Raw genomic sequence first — 25,421 nt, 5'->3', positions numbered from 1 at the left:
CTTCAAGCCTAAAATGAAATGCAGGTGACAAACATGTAAGATCTCATTCAACCTATAAAAGTAATTTCCAGTCAAAATGACGACGAGGAGGCGGCAGTGGCGTGTTGTTTTTCTCTTGTTCTAGAAGCTTTATTGGTAGATAATGTTTACATCTTACAACGCATTCCACAAACTTTTTCTGGTCACAATTTTTAAGTATGAACAAGTCGATCACACGATTCAAACAAATGCTGGAAGTTTATAAAGAGTTGAGCTCCACATATAATACGCTTTTTATGCCTTGCTTGTTGTTTCTCTTGTTGTATTGAAATCATTGGATGTTGTCGACGTGGCAGATAAATGTACGGTAAACGTGTTTCTTCCATCACTACATAGCGGCCATGACACCAAGACGACGACAGCCGAACGTTTTTCTAGAAAGATGAGCCTAGCGTGTTACTCACAAGCCATGAAGATGATGAAGATGAAGACGTTGGCAAATGCTCAAAAGCCCCGCCCACCTTCAGGCAGAAAACAAACATCCTCCACCAAGAGACAGAAGCCGGCTGGAGGGGGGAGATCCAAAAATGAAATCTGGCCTGTCTAACTAAAGTGCTCGCACGCAAACTTTCTTACAAAACAACAACAACAACAAAAGGTCTCAATCGGAAGTCACAAAACAACCGAGGGAGCGTGGGGCCTTCCCCGGGGGAAGCAGGGTGGTGGGTGGTGGGTGGGGGGCGGGGGCGGTTCACACATCAAGCCGACCTTCTTTGTCTTCTGCCAGAAAACCAAAACGTTCACAAGTGGAAAAAAAGTGTTTTTATTAATTGACAAATAAACTTAGAAGGACCACGCCTCCTCCCTCATTCCTTCACGCTCCCCCACTACATAGACAATAAACCCCCCTTCCTGTCCGCCCAGCCAGCCTCTTCTCCGCACTTTCCCACTTCATCTTCTCGTCACTCGGTTTTGCGTTTCATCCCAGGAACTTTGGCCTGGATCCTGGAAGACAAAACCACCAACGTAATTAAAGGTGGTGTCCCTCAAGGCTCCATTGTGGGGCCCTCCGTCCATCACATCTTGTTAACATGGGAAACTTGTCCAACATTTCACATTTGTAGAAAAAAACTAACAACAAGGGAATGTTTAAACAAAAAGTGGTGTCCCTCAAGGCTCTATCTATTCTGTGGCCACAATACCAGGTCTTCTCAAACTTTTGGGTGCAGGGGAAGATAAACTTGACCAAGAACCCCCTTCAAAATAGTAACACCAATTAAACATAACTACCATGTGCAACCCTAAATACCATGGGAATTATTTTTGGGAACAATTCAACCTAAATATTCACCACCTGTTTAATGGAAAGGAACTTTTCACTGTCAAACATTGCTGCTGTTCATATTTTTTTTTACTATAATCAATAACATCGTTAAAATTCTTCGCTTTTGCCAACCCTTTTTTTGCACACTAGTACATTACATTTTTTTACTATAATGTGCCAAAAAAAAAATAAAAATCACTGCCCTGTTAACTTAAACAGGCCAACTACTTTTTTAAGGTTGCTTTTTTTTTTGTCGTCATGTCAACACGTTCTAAAATTGCCACTTTTGTATATTTTTTGGGAAAAAAAAAAAAAAAAAAAAAACATCTTTTATGGTGACAATTTTGTTATGCTCACTATCAGAAAGAAATGTACTCTCGTTAACTTTTTTGATAACTACTGTACTATTCTGTCAACATATTTTCTGTGGTCACTTTTCATGTCAATGTATTTTCATTACATCCATTTTTTGATGTATTGCTTTTTATTGCTTTTACTGCTTCTCAATTTTTTTCCCCATGATTTGTTTCCACTCTATTATGCCTACAATTTCAAATTGTCATTTTTCATGTGATTTTGTTCACTTTCATGTCAGCTATTTGACAATTATGGCAACCATTTATAATGGTTGTTTTGCTGTTCAAAAAATAATAATAAAACTTTCCGGCAACATGAAACATTCGATTTCATTTAAAACTTCTTTTTTCCGCCATCATGTAAATGTTTCAAATTGTTGCTTTCCTGTCAATTGTTCTCGCTTCCACGTGAACAATTATTTAAATTTCACTATTATCTAATTTATGGTCACTCTGATGTAAAAAAATAATAATAATAATAATATTTTGCCTTCATGTCAACTTTGTTTTCAGTTTCATGTCGATTTTCAAAATTGTGGCTTTCATATTTTTTTTTTTTTACTATCAAGTCAAAATATTTGTTGAACTAATTCTTACATTGTTTTTTGCACGACAACAAAATGTTCATTCATTAAGGACCGTGTTTGCATCCTCGTTTTAACAAAAGGGACATTTGACACTTTTTTGAAGGTGACTTACTTTCCAATGACGTCTTTGATTTGGTTGTTGACGAGCGCCAGGTAATGATCGATCTGAGCCTGATACAAAATTTGAAAAAACAAGGTGACAAAAAACTAAACCAGAATAGGAGCAAGAGCCCGAAATGGTGGTAAGGTGGATGTTAAAAGTCTTACCTGGTGTTTCTCGTAGATGATTGGACAGCTGAAGGCTCCGATGACGGCTAAAAAATAGAAGATGAAATCATCAAACGGGAAACTGCAGTTGGCGCGGAAATCGTGTGAAAGCCGAAGAGCCGAGGCTGAACTGGAAATGCTGCACAATTCATTGAAATGCAGGAAATGTACAATTTGACACATTAAGATGGGGGGGGGGGCTAGGCCTTTTAAAAGGATTGCGTGTTTCCATTTCTTTGTTTTTGGACGGCAGGTTCGAAAGTGTCGCGCTCACCCAGAATGGCCAGCGTGAGTCCGTTGAAGAGCGCGCCCACGTAGGTCAGGATCCACATCAGCACGGCGAACTGGAATCGCACATTTTGGTTTTATTTTTGTTGCACAGCATGTTAAAAAGTCCAAGAGCAAGAAGGAGGAGCATCTTCCACCTTGATGGAGTCCACCAGGTCCTCGACCAGGAAGAGACGCCTCAGCTCGCTGACGGTCTTGTTGATTTTCTCCAGGAGGACGTCGCCGTACTTGTGCACCGTGTCCTCGGACAGCGCCACCTCACGTTCCAGGTACTGCCTGCGACGCGGCGGACGGCAATCGATCGGTCAGTCGACAGATCGAACGGGCCGTGCCCTCGGATTCAATTGCCGGAGCGACGCGCGAAGAGCCACTCACTTGAAGGGGTGTCCCTCGTCGGACTTCTGGATGGCCTGCAGGATGCCTTTGTAGATGCGGAAGCAGACGGTGACGGAGAGCAGCGCCAGGCCCACGTAGGAGCACACGCTGACGATGCTGCACACCGTCAGCGACAGCAGCAGCAGCAGCGCCGCCCCGAACACCACGCCGGTGGTCTTCAGGTCGCGCCAGTACACCAGATCCGCCACTGGGGACGCCAGTCAAACACATCGACGTTATCATTCGTATTGTTAGACATCGCGTTGAAAGGAAATGTTCAAAACTGCGCGTTTCATGAGTCATCGCGGAACGAAAATGCTACCGTTTCAATTTGAGGGAAACTATCCTCTTCGCCCCGTTACATTTTGCAGTAAAGCCTGGCCGGCTATTGAAAGGGGGGAAGTAATTGACGCCTCCCCCCAAAAAGCTTTTGCAGTCGTCACTTCCAATGAAGTTGGGACATTGTGTCTAACGTTTGCTTACACAGAAATAAAAGCATCATTTTGGTCAATATTTGTATTTAAAAAAAACTTACAGGCCATAAATGTCAATTGCACGTCATACGGACTCTCAAAACCGCATGTCAGGAGGAGGACGGATGGTGCGCGGGACAACAAATTCGACGGTATAGCGAGAAGCAGAAGTTGTTTGTAATCAAAGGAAGTGTGTTCACACTTCATTCGATAGCGAACTCGGGCAGTAGAGAAGTAAGGTTGGCAAACAGGAAGACGTCGTACCAAATGAAAGGAAATGAACTTAAAAGTTGGATGGAATGTAAGTGCACACGTTCACACTTTAATTAAAGCTTTTGCGTGGGATATACACGGGCTATATTGTCCGAAGGCACGGGCCGGTTACCAGCCCGTTGGTAGACCTCGGTTTGAACAAGTTACGAGCGGTTTTTTTCCAATGAGAAGGCCGTCTTGAAACAATTGTTTGCAAACAGCTAAGAGTGTCAACGTGTCTCGTGTCAGTGAAATCAATAGTTACTGTTACTGAAAACATGGCTAACATCAGCGCAGCAACACATACAAAAGGGGCAATATAACAATACTCCCAAGAATATATTCTTCAAACTGCGTGAAAATGAAAAATATTCGATCGGGACTTGTGTTTTCTTTGTCACTGTTAAGTGTGCAGCTCATTGTATCCACCATGCCGGCCCTAAGAGGTCAAGAAGTGCACGGCAGGAATAGCGGGTCAAACTAACCTTAGACCTGTTTTGCCGAATACGCAAGGAGGTTGCGCATTCACTGAATTCTATTCGCTGATTCGCTGATTTTTGTCTGTTGTATATAGCGAATTTAATGTCAGTACTGCAACGTAATTGAAGTGGTAGATGTGGAAAATGTCTCTATTCACACCCGGCGTCGACATACCCTGGCTGGCCGGCAAGCGTTGGATTCCCGTGGAGCCATTTTGCCGCAAGATGAATCGACAAAACGTTTTGTTCTTTTTTTGCGTGCAACCACGTGAGCTGACGTCCTTCCCGGATTTGCTCCGGTTTAGCGGGCGAGCGCCTCAGTACCCAGGAAAACATCAGCACACAAAAACTCAAGTCCAACGACAGCGAAAGGCAAAAGGAAAGCGATCGTGAAGCTGAACGAATGTGTTAGCGTAGCTTCGGGCTTATGCTAACGAGAAGCATGAGAACGATGAGGGGACCGTCGGCGATCAGGAGTCGCCCGCTTTCCTTTTGCTTCTTTTATGGGTCAGACAGAAGAATTCCTCTTGGATAAACTGACATGACACATTTTTATGCTTCATCGAGCCAACGGCCAAAGCCGACTCAAAACTACTTCTTGTTTTCGACCCCGTGGCGCAAGCGTGACCTTGCAATTCAGTCAACGACGTAGTCCGCTATAGAAAAAATGGCTACTGCGTTCGAAATCATTCACTCATTTCATTCCCTACGGCCTCATCACTAAAAAGGGATTTTTACTGGCCTTTCAGTTCGCCGTCGTCCGCTATATAAAAAGTACGATAAAGAGTTCGTAGTAAAAATCCACTAAGTGTGTTCAGAATCAATACATGTCTATCCTTTTATTGAAATGCAGGACATTATTTCAAAATGGACAGTACAGAAAACAAATTGATTATGATCCAGTTATTGGTTTGATCCGCATCATCCGCGAGAAAATCGGCAAAAATGTTGATCATTCTTTCCCAAAGTAAAATTGCAAGTCTGCTTTAATGGAGGACGACAGAAATCAAAGAATATTTAGTGTTAAGAGGCTGAAAGTGAGGACTTGGACAATTCTATGTTAAATAAGTTCTCAATTATCAATATAGTTGTGGATTTATTTGATAATCGACTAGATGTTGATGAACTGTTGCACCTCTCGTCACTTACCATTTCTATAAACGAAGCAGCGGTGCAAAAAACAATCGATCGAAATCTCAAATCCGATTTTTTTGCAAAGGATTAGCTTTTCAATCGGGAGGGTTTCGGGGGGGGGGGGGTGCCCCCGGTTGAGGTTTGGAGGGGTCACGAGCGACAGCTGCGCTCGTGACGCCTCGGTTTCGGCCGGAGAATTCCACGCAGGTCAGAGACATTATTAGATGGCGCCTGTTGGCTCACACGGCACAAAGACAAAGACGAGGGCAACTTCATATCAAATTATGAAGATTCACGTCAAACTTATTAGATGTTTAGCAGCTCATTTTCAATGATGTATTAGATTGCATTTGATTGTATATGAAAAGAGCAAAGAGGGCTGATTATATTACTCACTTCAAACACAAGGTTATGTTACTTGGTATCAAACAGCTGAAACAATTAACGGGATAGTTTGTTTACAACAAAAGTCAATTCATCGATGGACTAAGTGGTAGAGCAATCATTGATAAATATATTTTTAAAATATTCATTCACACGTCAAAGGTATTTTTTAACTTCCCTCGCTGCATGAATAAAGCATTTGTCTCTTTGTTCGATTCTGTAAATTGTTTGATATCAAACAGCTGAGGGGATACATATGACGCAAGACTTTTATGAAACCGCTACGAACACACGGTTTGATCAAAATCCCACGTCAGATGTTTTAGTTATACAACAAATAGCTTGAAGGACACATTACATCATTTACATGTCAGGTTGATTCGATTTTCTTGTGCTATTTGATATCCAACAGTTAAGAGGAAACAAGGATTGATTAAAGTATTGTATGACTTTATCAAAGATCACAAATTTTAAAATGTATACCGATTACACGATGCTTACGAATGACAAATCTCCAGCGTAGACCTTTTAAATGCAGTCAATGTTAATATGGAGCATCTTCAGACTGAGTGAATATGATGAGTAATTTGAATCTATTCATCACCTCTGTTGCTTGGCAACCACTCTGCAGCCCGTCTATGTTGATTAATTAGGAACTATTCAAGTCAACTCATTTAAAAAGGGTTTGATAAAAAGCTGCAGCTGTTAAATCTACTTGTCTTTCGTTGTACTTGACATCAGATTGTTTCTGTGACACTAATTGCACCATCATAGCTTGTGGGTGTGTGACATCCCACAACGCAGCTTTAAAAAGTATTGAACAACGATCAATACAAAACCTATCGAATCCCATGATGCATTGCACCAATACGGAAAAAGGATTTCAAAATTGACGGTGTATTGTTTCAAATTCGTAGTACAAGTAGAACAACATGGATGAACAAATTGCTTTGTGTGTATTCATTTGGTAATCTCCACTCATCTTAAAATGTAAAAATATTAATGTTATGCTAATGTATTCAATATAATTAAAACAGATGACGTTACTATTACACGACAGCAATGACGTCATTAACAGCGCGCCCACCTTACAGCGCTTTTCCTTCAAAATCCTTATCTAACGATAAGGATTCCTGACACAGCCATTGACACGTTGCATTGGACAGAAAGGAACCAAATCCGACAGCCGACACGACGACAAGAACGAGGGCGAGAAGAAAAGAGGCGGTGCCGCGGTCCAAACGTGGCCGCTTGGCTACATATGGTCTCGGGCGGGCGAGCGAGCGCCGCCGGAGCCCGGGCTAAAAATAGAAAACTAGAGCCCGCATCAGCTAGCTCAAGAGCGACCGCTGTTGCCGTTCGCGCGCCACCGAATAGAAACCACCGCGACTCCCCCGCAGGCAGGCGTCACCGGGGTGCCGTCTGCCTCTTGCCCGGCAGCGGACGGGCTCTCTCCGGCGGGAGCCCCTGCAGGGGGGCCCCGCTCGGCTCGGCGCTCACTGGCCGAATGAGTGCACCGAGGCCGGCCGGCCCACTCGTCATCCCCACGCACGGCCCGGTGACATGACACAAAGCAGCGGCGACAAAAGCACGCGAGTGAAGGAATGAATCGAACGTGATGACTGAACTAACCCTGCTTGGCGTCCATGTTGAACCTCCGCGGAAACACGCAGCTGCGGCTCCGAGGCTCCGCCCACTGACGCCGAGGTGAAGACCGCGCAGGCGCACTAGGCTTGTCTCGCCGGGCCAATGCGCGCGCCCGACCGGAGGCGAGAACGACACGCGGACACGCGCAGGTGTCTTCGAAGGGGAAGCGCGTGCACGTCTTGAACGAGAAATTTCGAGAACTTTGGTTGTTTTGTTGACGACGTGAATAAAAAAAAGTTCATGTTAATCATAAAGTAACAATTCATTCTCATTTTTAATGTTATTCAAATGCAAGTTAACATTTAACAAATGGTTATGTAAAGTAGTTCATTTGAACAGTTATTTCTCTAACTTTCTGATCAAATGGCAATTATGGAATAAAAAAAATAGTCCACATTTATTAAATGTACGTAAATGTACGTTATTTTAATGAAATTGTCGTTTTTATTTACACCAATTTTAGGGGTCAGAAAATCTGCTAAATTAATACAACAAATATTACGGGAGTCTTTATACTTTAAATGTTCAGTGGGTGTTTGTGGCCCCGGGCTCAGTTTCATGCGGGCAACTTTTAACACAAAATAACTCCTCAATCCCATTGTTTTTGTTGCTGGTTAAAAAATTTCAAAAATAGACGTATTTCACCAGGAATGGAAAAAAAAAAAAAAAAAAAAGAGAATACTCTGTAATTCATAGTCCCAACTCTAGAATTATGTTATGTATTTTTGCTCCCTGGAAGTAAGGAAGTTGTAAACCTAAACCAGACATTTGTTTTGCTACAATTAGCCTTATGAGCAAGACAAACAAAAGCATCTTATTGCAAGTCTATTATTGCGCCACCTACTGTAAATTCTCCAAATCTGCAGCTCAGCCAAACAACTCAGACCACAAATAACCAAAACACACTGTACAGTAAGCTACAATCAAATCCAAGCGGAAAAGAACCCAACGTCTTCATGAGGGCTGTGTGTGTGTGTGTGTGTGTGTTGCAGAAGCAGCGTGGCGAGCCAACGGGTTGCAAAAAAAAAAAGATTACGAATGGGGCAGCAGCCACTGAGAAAAGAAAGAAAAGCTCCACAGCGGGAGATGTTTGAAGAATCCACGTGAGGAATTCCAAGTTGTCCGTGAGCATGCCGCCACAAACCACGTGACCATACGTCCGTCGTCTGCCAGGAGGAATGTATTCGATTTGTATGTTTTTATGAAGCCACACTGTTCAGTGTTTTTCCAACTTTTGGGAACACAATAATCACCAAAGTACATTCGTGTTGAATTCAACTCAACCAAAGACGCGTACTAACTGCTCGACATGATAACATCTGCGGCACCCATTCGTAACATCTAATTTCCCACTTAAAGTGGGTGACTTGCTCGTGACCCAAAATGTGGCGAGCGCGTCGCGTGACGTCACGTCACGTGACTTCATTAGGACCTTCTCCCTCAAGCACCACCGTTACGCTTCATCGGCTTCCAGTGATGGAATTTCCCTCGGGGTTACGACTGTCCGCATGTCGAAGTGTCCTCGGCCAAGACGCTGAACCCTAATTTGCCTGGCAGCAGTCGCCCGTTTGTGTGTGAACGGGTGAATGGGAGGCTTTGTACAGCGCTTTGGGGCACCGCGATAGTGCAGATAAAGCGCTATAGAAGTGCGGTCCGTTTACCATTTTAGTAGAGCAGGTGTCCAAATCGCTTTGAGGAAGAAACCTTCATGAACGATGACAACTCGGAGCTGGCGACATGACATTTTGTGTTTGCACTCTAGTGACAAAAAAAACGTCATTACAATGGCGTGTAGATCTGAGGTTGGAATTGCAGAGTAACTCATCATACGCAATCGTATTATCCAAAATAATAATATAACCAAAGCGAATAGATCAGAAATCATGTTTGCGTTGGTGGTTTAAGTACGCAATGAGGACCATCATGAGATTCACACCATACTGTTTTAAAAATAAAGTATTTAGTGGCGTGAAAAAGGGTTTGCCCTCTTCCTGATTTCTTATTTTTTCACGTTTGTCACACTTAAAGGTTTCCCCATCACCGAACATTTAAATATTAGTCCAAGACAACACAAGTAAACACAAAATGCAGTTTTAAAATAAGTTATTATTAAGGGAGAGGAAAAATCCAAAGCTACATGAGCCTGTGTGAAAAAGCGATTGCCCCCAGACCCACCAACTGCTTGCACCACCCTCCGCAGCAACTGCAATAACCTGCAATGAGTCTTACAGCGCTGTGGAGGAATTTTGAGGATCTTTTGGTCTACTTCACTTAGGCAGGCAGGTCCCATTTACAGCGGCTGAAATAAGTATTGAACACGTCACCATTTTTCTCATATATATTTCCCAAGGTGCTATTGGTCTGAAAATGTCACCAGATGTTGGGAACAAGTCAAGTAAGCCATACATACAAAGAATGTAGAACAAATAAGATCAGAAATTAAGTTGTGTGTAATAATGTGAAATGACACAGGGAAAAAGTATTGAACACACCAACTGGTATTTATTGAAAACTTTGTGCAAAAGCCTTCGTTTGCAATGACCGCTTCAAGACGCCTCCTGTGTGGAGGAACTAGTCGCATGCATTGCTCTGGTGTGATTTTGGCCCATTCCTCCACACAAGCAGTCTTCAAATCTCGAAGGTTCCGTGCGCTTCTTTTATGGACCTTGAGTTTCAGTTCTTTCCATACATTTTCGAGTGGATTCAAGTCAGGTAATTGGCTGGGCCATTCTAGCAGCTTTGAAACCTTTCCTTGGCAGAATGTTTTGGATCATGATCCTGCTGAAATGTCCACCCTCGTTTCATTTTCATCACACTCATAGATGGCGGCAGATTTTTGTCGAGAATGTCTCGGTACATTTGCCCATTCATCCTACCTTCAATAATGTGAAGTTTACCAGTACCATTTGCTGAAAAGCAGCCCCACACCATCATGTTCCCACCTCCGAACTTCACTGTTGGTATGGGTGATGTGCAGTGCCATTTCTCCTCCAAACGTGGTGTGCATTATGGCATCCAAACAGTTCAATCTTGCGCTCATCCGACCAGACTATATTCTCCCAGTATTTAGCCGACCTGTCCAAATGTTGTTCAGCAAACTAAACGAGGTTTGACATGTTTTTTTTTGGGGGGGGTGGGGTTCCCCAGCAATGGGGTCTTGCGTGGTAAGCGTGCATACAGGCCCATTACACACAGTTTTCCTTGTGACAGAATTTGTTTGCGATGGTCGTGAGACAGCGTGTCTTGACTCCCACCTTGCAATGAGACCTTTTTTGTAGGCCATCAATTAGGACTGAACCAACTGATATTCATTTGCACTGACAAGGCCCTGGTTTACTGTTTGATTATTGATCCATTTTAGGTGTTGTCTTGGCTTTCCGTGCCTTTTTGCACCTCCCTTTCTTCATGTGTTCAATACTTTTTCCCTGGGTCATTTCACATTATTCCACACAACTTAATTTCTGATCTCATTTGTTCTACTTTCTTTGCATGTATGGATTACTTGGGTTGTTCCCAACATCTGGTGATTTTTTCAGGTCAATAGCACCTTTGGAAGTAAATTTTGTGAGACCAATGGTGACGTGTTCAATACTTATTTCAGCTGCTGTAAGTGATTTCTTGACTGAAAACGGGTGTGGCAGTATCAGGCCTGGGTGTGGCTAGAGAAATTCAAAACTGGTATGATAATTCACAGTAAAGTTTTAACAGCGGGGGGGGGGGCAATCACTTTTTGACACAGGGCCACGTAGGTTTTTATTTTCTCTCCCTTAATAAAAACCATTTAAAAACTGCAATTTGTGTTTACTTGTGTTGTCTTTGACTAATAGCTAAATTAGTTTGATGATGGGAAACATTTAAGTGCAACAAAGATGCAAAAAAATAAGAAATCAGGAAGGGGGCAAAGACTTTTCCCACCACTGTAAGTGGCATTTAGTTTTTGATGGTGGTCCATTCATTGATTCAAAGGAAAAACATAAGCACAGCGCTAACCAAGTTTGCCTTCTTGTGCTGGGTGACAAATGCATTTTTACGTCACTGTGTGAACTAGTGCATTACGCGCCATTCGCAGCCTCAGGACCATTATGAACCAAGGTCCTCTTGTAATATTAATATTTGACCTTTGTGTAGTCACACTGCATCATAAGAGAAAACGTTAAGTTATTATCAAACTACTCCAGTCTCCAGTCATTAAGTCCATCAGGCGGCACAGCATCATCCACCCATTTTCCCCAACCGCTTGTCCTCATTGGGGTCTCGGGCGAGCCGGAGTCGATCCCAGTTGACTTTGGGGGAGAGGCGGGGTACACCCTGAACCGGTTGCCAGCCCATCGCAGGGTACAAACTACCATTAACATCCACATTCACACCAATCGGCATTTCCGTCTTTTATTAGTAGCTAACATGCTTCTTTTTTTTCTCCCCAAAATGTGGGAGGAAGCTAGAGTACCCAAAGAAAAAGTGCATCAACAGAATTCTCAAAATTAAAGTTTAGGAATTATTTCACAATCCCTCTGGTTTCTTAGCATATTTGATCCCTGCAACCAGTCACTGAGGTGCCAGCACAGATTGTCGGGCTGCGAAATGCCCCTTCCTCCTCTTCTGGTGTCCACCTTTGAACACAGTGGCCGTGTGGACAAAGGTCTTTGGCTGCATGTCGCAACGGTAACGAAAAACTCCCAGCTCAAACAACCAGAATACAATCGTGACTTGCTTAACACAGACTAATGACTGATTAGACTGTGGAGTATTCTTGTGGTTTAGGAGATAGTTCCTGTTACTTCCTGGGCTAACAGCAAACAATGGTAGCCAGGTAGAGTCCATGTGTAGTGAATATTGTGGAGCATGTATGAAAGACAAGCGCAGAGCTCTTTGAACAACCACTGCGTTTGCTCTATGCTAGTTCCTTCTTGCAAGAATTTGAAATCATCGCTTAAACAGGTCTCAAAAATAATAAGTCCTATTACCCTCAAAATCTCTTCGAATCATCTTCAAAGAGGCACCATGACAAAACTGGAGTTTCATGTGCTCCACGGAGACGTCCGAGGAGAAGACGCTACGGATGTCATCATCATCACGACAAGAAGCGAACCAAACAAAAAACAGCGCACCGTGTTGCCGCATCTCATCTTTAAGCTTATCCAGATCTCCTCGATATTATTTCAGTCATTTTAACCCTAACAATATCTTACCTCCCAAAGGAGCCTTGAAGAGGCGTCACCACAAAACTACCCAGTTTTCTGTTCGCCACTAAGCTCCAAGGAGAAGACGGGCAGTCAAGTACACCACAGACAACATGTCGTCGTCATCGTCATCATCATCATCATGTCAAGAAGTAAAAGAAAAAAGATGCCTGCGTACCCTGCTGCCTCCACGCAGCTTTAATTGTGTCCACGCGTGCCGTCTCCATGCCGGACGATCACAAGCGTACGTTCCACATGGACACCAACTGCCACTGCACTGGGAGGGAGGAAGAGGAGGACGTAGACACCGGAGAGCAGAGAGCGAAGAAATGGTCAGCTGACCGTCAGCTCTGACGCAGCAAAAAAAAAAGGCGGGGGCCTGGACCCACCCTTCACAGATTTGGCAATGACAGCAACTCCTCAGCATTTCAGTCACTGCCTTCGTCAACGCCCTCAATGCAGGCTGGGCCAAAAGTAGGAATACAGCTTCAAATGTGTCCTTTTATTGCATTCATACCCATTTATTCATCACAGTTTAGTCTTTTAATGCTCAAATAGTCCTCTTTTAACATTGCAACCTTCCTCAAACCTTTATAGAAAAATGCCACAGACCACCACACCTTGTCCCATCCGGATCAATGTCAACTAAAGCTTCCCAGATGAAGTCATAGCAGTATCAAGCAAGGGTTGGAGGTCCAAAATATGGTTCAAAGTGTCAGGGTTTCATTGAAGGTTTAAGGATTCGAGTCAGGGTTAGTTAGGGTTTCTAGCCAGGGTTCACGTTTTTTTAGCCTGACTTGAGTTACTAGGGTTTGTAGTTTTGGTTTCAAATTCGAGTCTGTGTAGGTTTGTGTGTGTTGACCTGGTCCACGGAGACCCTGAAAGTGGCAATGACCCCTTCCTTGTTTCTTTCATCTTGCGTCTATAAGCTAATTAAAAAGGTGTACAGCTCTCCTTTTGGCCTACCTGTATACTTTTTAACTTCTAAAACGAAAGATATCACTATGGTAATCACCAGCAACAACATAGTCATAAACCTTTGCTCAGCTCTCTCATTTGTGCAAACAATGTTCTGTAAAAAGGGGGCAGGCAGCATGGCGGCCAAGTGGTTAGCACATCTGCCTCACAGCTCTGAGTTACCAGCTTTGAATCTTTGCAAGTTCTACCACATCCCAAAACACGCTTGTTAGGTTGACCGATGACCATACGTGCGAATGCTCCTTTGCCTACATGTGCCCTGCCACTGACTGGCGACCAGTAAGGGGTGTGCCCTGCCTCTTGTCCAAAGTCAGCTGGGTTCGAGTCCTGCTTCCGCTTCGGCACGACCCCACCTAACGAGAACAAGCCCTAGAGAAAATGGCTGGATGGATGGTTTGTAAAAGACAAGTAACAAATCTGTTTCCAGGATACGGTCGAATTCAATGACAGAAATGAGTCCTTCTGGAAGTCCGGTGACGTTTCTGCTTGAGTGGTAGTAGCTGGGTAGCTCCACTTGAGGGCAGCCGTCTCCTTCAAATGTTAACCAAGCAATGCAGTTACATTAAAAGCTGTCAATCCAAAAACCTCCCGTTTGAACTCCAGCTTGACTCCGTGAACAACCTGATCGGATACATACTCCACAACGTTCCGCAGCTTTTGGCTCCTATGAGAATGATGTCATGTTCCTGTGACGATTTACTGTCTGAGCAAACCGTTGACAACAGCAGTTAGCAAATACGAAGTCATTTCCATGGTGACAGAGTCGGAGCACAAAGTCTCTTCATGCAGTCAGCGACGGTTCACCTTCATAAATAAGGCTGACACAAAGAAATCGGAAGTATGCGCCTTATCCTATGAATCTACACTTTGTACACCTCACTCGTACATTTTTACAGCAGCGTCCATAAAACCCGAAGACATGTTGTAAGTGGTAGGTAAGCACTATGTGACTATTGTACAACAAACAATCCTTGCTGACTCTTCTCTTTCAACAGAAACCTTAGCGGGTCTGCCAGTGTCGCAATGCAGGGAGGCGGCTTTAATTAGCAGGGGATCCCTAACACACACACACACACACGCTACAAAGTATCAGTGAAGCCTCAGCTGAGTCGTCCTGTGAAGGATGAGTCACGTCTTTTCTATTCCAAATGAAGGTTACACTTGCTTGCCGCAAAACGAGATACAAAAGACAAAACTTGTCTGCGGTCCTGTGAGAACTTGTTTCGGTGCACCGGAAGCGTACGGAAGTTGTAGAGTGGTAGAGAAGCAGATATTTACAGGAATTCTGTTCACAAGGTATCAGACCTGCATCGTATTTTCAACATTTATCTTCGTGTGCGATGACAACCAGTCAACTTCCTGTACTGTAAAAGTCGGAATCATCTAGAAAAGTAGCGAGCCTGTTTGTGCAAAGTCAGCAAAAGTGAGGTCAACTTTCAACTGAAAATGGATTTTCTCTTTTGGACACGCCGACATGTGATCCCGGTATCTTCCACTCGTCCTATTTTGGCCACAGGCCCGACGGCACTACAGCATTAGTCACCTTCGCAGTATTAAAAGAAACACATCGACATCAAAGTACTGAGTAACGTCAATGGGCAGGAACATTTCATTCAACGTCTCACTACATTTGAACACATTCGCTGCCATGGACAGCTTTAGAAGTCAAATATCCATGTTAACTGGGAACGCTGCCAGTGAATGAGATCATTATTAGAATATGGAAAATAAGCTTTTCAACTTCAGGTGTTTTGTGTTGAAGATCTTATGGAAGTATTTCCATGCATTTAGGTTAATGGTCACTCTCAGTCTTTAACAGTGAATATATTGTGTTTCAAAAGCACTTTGAAATTTCAAGCAAATGTGCAATATGAGCTTCTACAAAAATATTAAGAGGAAGTGTCCGAGATTAGCACGAATGTTTAGGCATTTGTGCTCGGTTCATTTTGAAAATGGATCGGTGGTAAAAAAAAAAAAAAAAAGTTTTGGATCCAGTTGAGAAATAGGGCGGGGCTGCTATCTTGGTGCACGTGTCAGTGGGTGAGTGAGTGTTAGCTTTCAAAAGAGCACTCTGGGTTATGAGCTAAATTCAGTTGTGCATTGACTATACTTAGTTTAGTTACAAGACGAAAAACAAATCAGCATTTTACTTACCATTGTTAAAAAAAAAAAAAAAGGGTTTAATCACAAAGAAAATGCAAAAAGCGTGGATGGTGTAAAGTGGAGGTGGCATCGAGGAGAGCACGAGGGGATCTAACGTAAAAAGAGGATTGTGGTTGGTTGGGAGAAAACAACAGGAGAACAAAAGAGTGTTGATGGGAGTTAATGGCAATTAATGTGGAGAAGCCAATGAAAATGGGATGTGCGAGGGAGGGATGGTTCCCATGCCCAAAGAGGTTTTGTTTACCTGCTGAAATGTTCACGCTTGGCATCTTCAACAGTTTGCTGCCCTCTGCGCTCTTCCGTGCCACCGCTTCTTCGGGCTTACGGACAGCGGAATGGACGGTCGGCATATGGGGTTGTGCCTCCTCAAAGGAGAGTTTTTCCAGCTCTGCCTTGCTCTTCTGAGTTAGCAGGCGGTACGAGCTCTGACTCGGAGCTTCTCCGGCTATCTCAGCGGGTACTGGAGCAGACGCAGAAACTGAAGCTGCCCCTTTCTGCTCAAAGCTCACATCCTCAACCATGGGGATGTCTGAAGCCTTGGAGGGTGCAAACTTGGAAGTATCGAGAGCCTCAAGAAACTCATCGATTACTCCCTTCGGTGGTCTCTCAATGAACTCAAATTCCTCAGATGACACCTCTTGCTCAGAGACTTCTTCGGCCACCTCGGGCTCCTCCAGCTCTACCTTGGTGTTGCTCTTCTCCACCTGGAAGCTGCCAGGGTTCTTGGCCATGGCTTCCAGGACTGGAGACAGAGAGTCTGCGGTTGGCGACTCTGAATCTGAATCCTCAGCGGCGGCTTTCCCGCTTTCGAAGTCTAGAGGCTCAAACTTTTCTGTCATCTTGGGAGAAACGTGACTTGAGAACCAATCTTTCTGCTCGATCTTGACAGGTTCCTCTACTTTCACCTGTGCTGGTCTGGTTTCCTCAGCCTCTTTGACCAGAGCAAACGCACCAATGCTTTGCACTTCTTCGTCTTTTGGTTTGTCAGACACTCTCACTTCTATCTCATCAGCCATCTCCTTAAGCAGAGACACTTTAGCATCCAGAGCAAAGGGGTTGTTGGCTGACAGGTTGATTGGGGGGTTGGGTGACTCCATCATCCTACGTTCAAGAATGGGGCTCTGCTCCTCTGGACTTCCCTCAGAGGAGCCAGAGTCAAGTTTGTCAGTGTTGAGTGGGGAAGACTTCAGGATGTCTGGAAGCGATGGCGGCAGAGCAGTATCCTCCTCCTCCTCCTCATCTTCCTCTGCAAGACCAGATGAGAACTGACTGACTGGCTGCATGAGGGCATCGATGGCCTTCATACCCGTCTCAAATGTTTTCCCCTTGTCGAAGAATGACGGCGGGCTATCCTGGAGTTCTTCAGATTGTCTGGACTGGACAAGATCTGGAGTGGGACTTTCTGACACTTTAGTGGCCCTGTGGTCAGACTTGGTCTCCCCAAAGTTGTAGGAACCACTGTCCGCCAACGGGGAAAAGCCATCAAATGGGTTATTCTTCTTCTTCACCTCGTACATCAAGTCGTCATCTTCATCCGAAGGGTTGCTGTGCAGCTCTGGCTCGTACCCGGGAGAGCCAATGGCGGCTGCGTCCTCGCCAAAGAAATCCATTGAGATCTTGGCGTTGTCTAGGCACGGTGAATCCCAGTGCTCTGTTGGGTTAGAGGAGGCAACGTGAGACTCTGCAACCAGCTGGGGGGTCACGGGGGAGGGGTCTGAGCTAGTTTGTTTCTCCTCAGGGGAGAAGGACACTCCGCTGTCTTCATATAGAATGTGAGGCCCTGGGTCTTTACCTAAACTCAGGTAAGGGCCAATTAACTGATCTAGTTCACCCTTGTTTTGACTATAACCAGGTCCAGAGTTGTCTTCGTCATCCTCCCAGGGCATTTCCTTGGACCGGACAGCTGGGGCCTGAGTGGAAAAGGAACCCTGGGGTACAGCAGATCCTGGGGGATAGGGCTGGTTGGGGCTCTCCGTCAAAGAGAGCTCTTCCAGGGAATCAGGGGAGTGGAGAGGGGAGAGAGGGGAGATGGGAGCAGGGGAATCTCCCTTCTGCCCAAGTTCTTGAGTAGAAAGGGAGGAGGGAGAACGCAATACAGCACATATCAAAAGACAAACTCCATTCCGTACAGTGCCCAGCATACCTGGGTAGAACCCATACTAAAAGCCTTTCGGAGATCAAGACCAGACAATTGCTGCCGAAAGGTCAACTGTGGTTGTGGATTTGCTCCTGGTCACCCCTTCGCAATCATGCCAAGATGTTTTTTTTTTGTTGGTTTCTAGTTGATCACACTTAACTAAAGACTCTTTTATAGATAATGGGAAACCCCGGCGTGGAAGCAAAGCAAATGATTGCAGAGTAATCCTACAGTGGTTGTCCGCTACGTTTTTGGAATCAAGAGCTCGTTATCTTGCGAAGTTTTTGGGGACAGTGGCGACCTCCCGCAGTCAAGACTGTCCAGCATTTGTCTGGTGTCCATCTACACACACACACATGCTGATACACGAGGGTCATCCAATATTTGCCCCAGATCTGGCGCCAGTAATCCATGCAAGGCGTGTCCTATAAACTGTTGTATAATGATTCTTCTCATATGAAACCTGTCAGTTAAAATATCATAGATTTGTGACCACTGAAAAGAATCATTATAGCAACATACAACATTTAGTGTCACAACAACACAACACAGTGCAGTGCTTAAGTGGCATCCAATCACAAGCATCTCGTGCTACAGGAGTTTAAGTCTACTTGTGGCATGCAGTAAGGTTATTTCTTCCACTTAAGCGGAGTGACAGAAATACATAACGGCAATGAAAAGAGGCAGGAAAACCAAAGCGAGTAGAACAGAGATAACTTGCCTGTAGGGAATTGCATCAGAGGCTGAGGCTGAGCTTTAGAAGGAGAGGAAGGAACATCTGCGGGAGAAATGACAGAAAGTGGCAGAGTGAAAAATCAGTCAGCTTGTCAGGACAGAAGAAGTGAGAGAAGCATTGGTCTCCATCACGTCAGCTTGAGTCATTCTGAGTCATCGACCTCGCAAATGGGATGTCCCATACAGCTGATGCGTCTTCCATGAACACTAGAAGGGGGACAACCCAATGCCCGTCCAGGGAACAACAATTCCGTTATTAAAGCTGCCAGCAGCCGTAAAATGCCCTTCATCCCAAGACGTTTGGTCAACATCTGACCTTGCTGAGCTGGGTCATCAAGCACAGTAGCCATGCTGCGCCAACATGCAATGATGAAAATGCAAACTCAAATTCCAATTTCGTGTTGCCCTTCTGTTTAGTACACATGGTTCAAATTTGGTGACAATCTGACAAAATCTCCAGGAATTTGTCTTTGAAGCACCCCGGGAAATGGCCAACATGACCCTAAAATGCACAAAAATGCCAACCTATACAATAAGATTCCTTTCCTTTTCAGAAAAATAACATAGAAATGAAGCTATTTCAAGAGAGTACAGAATGTTTGGGCACAAAAACTATGCTCGCATGACCAAAATAGACAATGTGACTGCCCTGTTGTGAACACTGTGTTTGAGGACATGTGATAAAGGACATGACATTGCATAGCAGAAAACGGTTATTAAGCAGTCATATGATGCATATCGGCTTGTGATTATAAAAAAAAAATAATAATAAAAAAAAATTCCCAAAAGTTGTTTTCTTTCCTTAAATTACATGAAACTGCAGCACAAACAAAAATTCAATTGGTCATCCAAAAACAAGCATTGACTCAACACGACAGCAGAACGACTTTGAATGATCTGGTGGGAGGTACATCATTCAAAGTGAAGATGACGTGAAAACATATACAAATAATTTCTTTTTTTCACAAGCAGATTTATACACGACCCCAAAGCCACTGAGTCGGTAGCGTTAATGTACGGACTACGCAAAGTCAAAAGTCCCTTTGTGCAAACAAGTGAGTCTAGTGGGAGCGTCGCATAACAGCTGAAAGTCCCTCAGGACTTTGGGGGGGGGGGGGGGGGGGGAAGGCAGGAAGTGTAAATGGCGATCAAGGAAAGAACGGCGTCAAACAGGGCGTGGCACCTTAAATCAGGTTCATTTAGACATTTGTACTCACCAATAAAACAATCAACATGTGCTCAGATTATTTTCATCAAATCAAAGTGCAGTGATCACAATCAATCATGCGTCTCATCGGTTGCCAATCACAGATGATTGATCTGGTTGAATGTTGGGTTACCTCTCCGGTCTACATTTAGCTTCCAGCGACGGAGACCACCTAGGATTGAACATTTGACAACAAAACTTATCTTCTGACTAGCACAACAATGCTAACACAGCAAAAACATTCAAACGTCGACAGAATACCGTAATTTCTCGTGTATAATGCGCACCCATGTATAATACGCACCGCCATAGTTGACCTCAAAATTCTAGGAAACCCTTCTACCTATGTAAAATGCATTTTTACAATGCATGATTTTGCTTCTACCCATATGATCAAAACATGAACTATTATCTGTATTTTGTTAGTTTTTTTCAAATAATTATCCTGAAGTTAAGCACTTTATTTGAACACATACTTTTTTTATTTACCTGCTCTTATTATAAAATTCACAGCCCTACTTTTATTTAGGAAATGAGAAAACACACAGTTGCGCTCATATGTTTGATTACCCAGGCAGAATTTGTAAGATGGGTACAATTCTTTAAAGAAAACATGAAGGGCCAGGGGAAACACATTTAATTTTATTTTAATGGTTTACAAATTAAACAGTCAAGCATTTCAGGAAAGCATTATCATGAAACAAAACATAACCATAAAGAAATGAATGATGGTTGTTGTTCAGTCATATTTAAAAAATAAATAAATAACTAAATATTTCACAAACTCTGTCAGGTTATGTAAACTTATGAGCACAACTGTACATATATGCAGTCATACGTACCCCTGTCATATTGGAATGAAAGTGTAGGCTACACCTTTTTTATAATCAGTTGGTGACGGTGGCATATTACAATGAAAGTGTACACCTTTTTATAACCTCTTGGTGGCACTGGATTTTGGAATGAAAGTGTTTTTCATAACCACTAGATGGCGGCATACACTTATAAAATGTGAACATTGTTTTTTTACATTTGCCTCTATACCTATGTATAATGCACACTATTGACTTGTGACAATTTTTTTTGTGTGTAGGGAACACACATTATACGAGAAATTACAGTACATCACCACTAATCCTGTCACGATATATATATATATATTTTTTTTTTTTTTTTTTTAAATTTTAACGATAATTTTTTTAAGACAATATATTTTCCCAAAAACTATCACAAAAAGCGATAAAATCGTTATTGTTTTTTTTATGCCTCTGAAATCATGAAAAATAAGGTCCGTCCTCAAGCGGCAAGACTGTGGTTGGTCGGCTGAAGACAAGCCCTTCACCTGTCAATCAACTATATTTTGACGTTCGGTGTCGCTGTATTCATCCGAGGTTATGCCACGTTAAGAACTGATCCCACCCCGCCTCTTCTGGTCTGTTGATCGCTACGCTAAATGACAAATATTTACAATTCACTCAAGGCATGCCGAAAACTTGGCCAAACGAGTTAAGTCGTATCATTACAGCATGTTCATTCACATCAATACCAGAGTTCAAGAAGGACCGATCATCTCGTCTAGCTAGCATAGCTATTAATTAGGCTTCACATGATCAGGATTGTTGGGGCCGATCACCGAGTTTAAAAAAACGATAACCCATCACAAGATGGAGGAATGTGCCTATTTAAATGACCTGTTCATTTACTGTATATACTTGTGTATTTAATCGCTCAAAAAAATTTATTTGTTCATCTATTTAAGGCATAGTGACAGCCAGAACAAATGAATGGTCTTCGATTAGATGGCAGGAAGTACATACAGCAATTTATGAATCCACTTTTTGTGACATTTTTGTTTGTTGGTGTGCCGTGAGATTTTTCAATTGTAAAATATGTTCCTTGGCTCCATCAAGGTTGCAAATCACTGCTCCAGTCCGATCGTGTGTTCTAATCAGTCAGGTCAAACCAACATTACAACATGACAGAAATAATGGATGCTAACTAACTGTAATTAAATTACTTTATTTTTAATTAAATTACTTCACCCACACCGAAACTTTAGAGCGTGATTCGACAGAAAGGCGGCATGTTTACGTACAACCTTTAGTGCTAGCACTAGCTTGCTAAGCTACATAACGTTTTTTTTTTACCTGCTTCTGAGCCGTATCGTACTTTTTAAAAAAGGGAGAAATTATGTAGGAACCAGTCTTTTAAAACGTCTTTTTCAATGTGTTTCAATGGTTGTCCGGTATACGAGTATTGCTTTTTTAATTCAACTACTTAAATTAACCTCTTCGCCATATTCTTTACTGAGATTATCTAAATACACACATATGCGCGGCCGTATTTTTTACGTCGACGTCATCCTCTCCTCCATAAACTCCACAATGACTCAACACATTATGAGTCAGCATTACGCAGGCCACGACAGCGCTAAAAGTTGGACCCGGAGGCCGGGCGGTCTGGTCACATTTGGCGGAGCGTCTGTCTGTCAGCTGCTGTGTGTCAGCACAGTAACCAAAACAGCTCGGAGCGCTTATCTGCGCTCATCTGTGACCAGGACACCAAGACAACAAACAGTCCAGTAATCCACCTGACGCTCTGATGGATGTGGGTGACCCAGAAGCAGCATGTAGGTCAATCGGACCTGCCGCCATTCAAAGCGTCTCACGACAAACGAGGCGGGAGTCGTCGGATCGGACGAAGGAGCGTCGAGGAGGCCAGAAGCGCACAACCGAAGGCTCCTCCCCCGCTCCCGCTCCTCTCGAGGATTTATGGGTTGCTTTTAGAATACGTACAAGGTCTTCTACCACCTCGGGAAATACATTAAAAAAATTTAAAAAAAAAAAGAAAAACCTAACTACCATTCAGCTCACTCATAAATCACTTTCTATGTATATTCATTCATTCATCTTCTGTCACGCGGGTCGCGGGCATGCTGGAGCCTATCCCAGCAATCTTCGGGCGAGAGGCGGGGTGCACCCTGAACCGGCCGCCAGCCAATCGCAGGGCACATTTGATATGTACATTACACATATACGACTAGTTTGAGTTCCCCTTCTCAGGCTGCTTTATCTTCAACTCCATGTTATTCTACTGTAGCTACAAATAGTCATTTTGGCACCAGATGAAACTCCATAAATTATGATTGCGTTACTAGTTTGGTCCGTAACATGTCCCAAAATAAGGAAAAATGTTGATCATTGTTTTCTGACGTAAACGCAGATGCTTGCAAATGTCCTCTTTTGAGTAAATACGAACAATCTCTGCCTTCACGAAGGACGACAGAAGTGGGAGAATATTTACTGGAGAGAGACTGAAATGAGAGGATTTGGACAATTCTAAATGAAAGAAGGTCTCCGAACGATCCATCGATGATGAAAATAGTTGCCGAAGACTCGATAACGTGTGGCAGCTCTACTCCGAACCCGTGAACGTGCGAAATCCGTGTCTCGCCTTCGTCCCCTCCTTGACGGCTCGTATGAAATTGAGAAGACTTCGACCGTAGCTCGGAAGAAGAAACGATGCTCCGATCATTCGCTCCACGTCTTTGCGGTTCGGTCCGTCGGGCGGCCCCGCCTTGACCCCCCCGCCTCGCTCGCCCTCTCTCTCGCCCCGCAGGCCGGCCGCTTTCTTCCACGCCCGTCTGCCTCATCTCCGTGCTTAAAGGCGACTGGCGTCGAGGCGTCCATTTGTTCCGCCCGGTGATGCTGACGCTAATCGCAACCGGGCCTCTCCGCTCACTAGCGGCTTCCGGGAAAAGTTCAGAGGCTCGAGCTAAACGCAGCTCGGCCGTAGCCGCGCCGAATCGGGTTCGGCTCGAGCTGGCGTCGGGGCGGAGATGCTGGGAGGAAAACCGGGTGGCGACGCCTGGCAGATTCCTTTGTTGCGACTCATCTGACTGGCCGGGGCTTCCATTATCGGACAGCCGCTCCGGGCCGCCCAAAATCACTCGAAAGCGTCGACGTCCGTCACGAGAACGGAAAGATGTGATGACAACTAGCGCATGTGTGAACAAACAACAATAAGCTCCCGCTTTTAGCGGACACACGTCAACAAGCTCCCTGGGAACGACGGGCCAGCACGTCAACTTCTCTGAGGTTGATCGGCCATGTTTTGAGTGTTTATGGTTCAAGATTTGTAACCGCTTTGAGCGTTTATGTCGCAGAACACGCGAGCCGTTGCTTTTGTCCGCTAAAGGAACCGGGCCGCAGCTAGCGGCGGGCGGGCGGGGCCGAGGAGCAGATGGACGCTGCTCAACGGATCAAAAACAACAAAAGCAAAACAAGCCCATAAAAAACAAAACACGTCCTCACTGACGTTCAATCATCACGCGTCAAGTTCACGCCAAGCGGTGCAACAAATCACGTCGATTTGCGTGTGAAAATCAGCCGATGGGCCCCAAACAAGACGATGATGCAGCACATCGGAACAGGTGGGCCGCATCGCTTCGCTTCGTGTCGCATCGCATCGGAGCAAGCGGCCGCGGGCCCACGCGCCGCCATTCACCGACGTCGCCCCGAAACGAGCACGACGAGTCGCCGATTAGCCGCCGGCGAACAGCGAGGCCCGATAGCGCGGTGACGGCTGAGCTCCGGCGGGGCGTGCGAGCGAGCGGCCATCATTGTTGTCGCGCGGATCGGAAAACAAATAAGAATAAGAATAAGAATAATTTCTCACACGGCGCTTGGACCTACGCAAAGACGCGCCCCCGGTGGGGACTCGTGGCGCGGATACTCACAAGATGCCGGAGCCGCTGCTCGCTGCGTGTCGGCCGGTGGTTGCGGGAGGAGGGCGTCGCTCTCCGGGCAAACCTGTGGCTCCGCGGGGGGCGAAGGCGTGCGGGGGACGCTGACAGTGCCGGTGGAGTCTGCGATGAGCTGCTGCTCCTGCTGCTCCTCCTCCTCCTCCTCCTCCCCCTCCTCCTCCCCCTCTCCTTCCCATCCCCCCTCCCTCACTTGGGGCAGCGGTACCGGCTGCCGCCCCTCGGGGGGTTCCGTGAATTGGTGTGGCTCCTCATCTTCAGCCATGTGCCGCTCCAGGGCGTCCTGGGCTCCGCCGACTAAGTCCACGATGTCGTCCAGGCTGAAGAGGTCCTGCTTGGGCAGGGCGGTGTAGGGCTCGGGTTCGGGCTCCGGCTCGGGCTCGGGCTCGGGTCGGTAGTGGTGGACGTTGTTGCCGCTGGACGACACTTGCTGATCCTCGTTGTCTGCCATCTTTCTTTGTCCAACTCCAGTGAACGAGACTCAAGTTTGAGCGGCGCTCGCCTCGACGCAAAATTAAAGTCCACTTTTGACACGGGAGGAACCGTGAGGGCGAACCGTTAGCTCCCGCCGGTCGAGTGTTCCGCGGACGCCGACAAAGTTGGGACGAGTGCGGCACACGAGGCGGACGGTCGAACCCGAGCCTGGACCGGCAGCGCCAAGTCGGAAAGGCGAAGCGCCGGACTCGGTCCGACCAATCGGCCTCCGGCACCGCG

General features: G+C 45.0%; 1 protein-coding gene across 11 annotated transcripts; it reads right to left on the bottom strand.

Moving 5' to 3' along the window:
• Positions 1-102: 102 nt before the first annotated feature.
• Positions 103-25,421, bottom strand: LOC133485751 (reticulon-4-like). 11 transcript variants are annotated; one of them, XM_061789982.1, is made up of 10 exons: positions 24,684-25,421; positions 20,079-20,117; positions 18,725-18,781; positions 16,111-17,928; positions 3,177-3,384; positions 2,939-3,077; positions 2,788-2,857; positions 2,514-2,560; positions 2,359-2,417; positions 103-984 (listed from the first exon to the last, which is right to left on the bottom strand). In XM_061789982.1, exons 1-10 carry the CDS (start codon positions 25,156-25,158, stop codon positions 942-944), a joined length of 2,955 nt encoding a protein of 984 aa, XP_061645966.1. In that variant the 5' UTR covers positions 25,159-25,421; the 3' UTR covers positions 103-941. The 11 variants fall into 11 exon arrangements, with proteins under 11 accessions (XP_061645966.1, XP_061645969.1, XP_061645968.1 ...); XM_061789985.1 differs by having other exon boundaries at positions 16,111-17,517; positions 24,684-25,413; XM_061789984.1 differs by lacking the exon at positions 18,725-18,781 and having other exon boundaries at positions 24,684-25,420.

This window comes from Phyllopteryx taeniolatus, chromosome 11, assembly GCF_024500385.1.
Source record: "Phyllopteryx taeniolatus isolate TA_2022b chromosome 11, UOR_Ptae_1.2, whole genome shotgun sequence".
NCBI classification, from domain to species: domain Eukaryota; kingdom Metazoa; phylum Chordata; class Actinopteri; order Syngnathiformes; family Syngnathidae; genus Phyllopteryx; species Phyllopteryx taeniolatus.
This window is presented reverse-complemented; position numbering and strand designations above follow the sequence as displayed.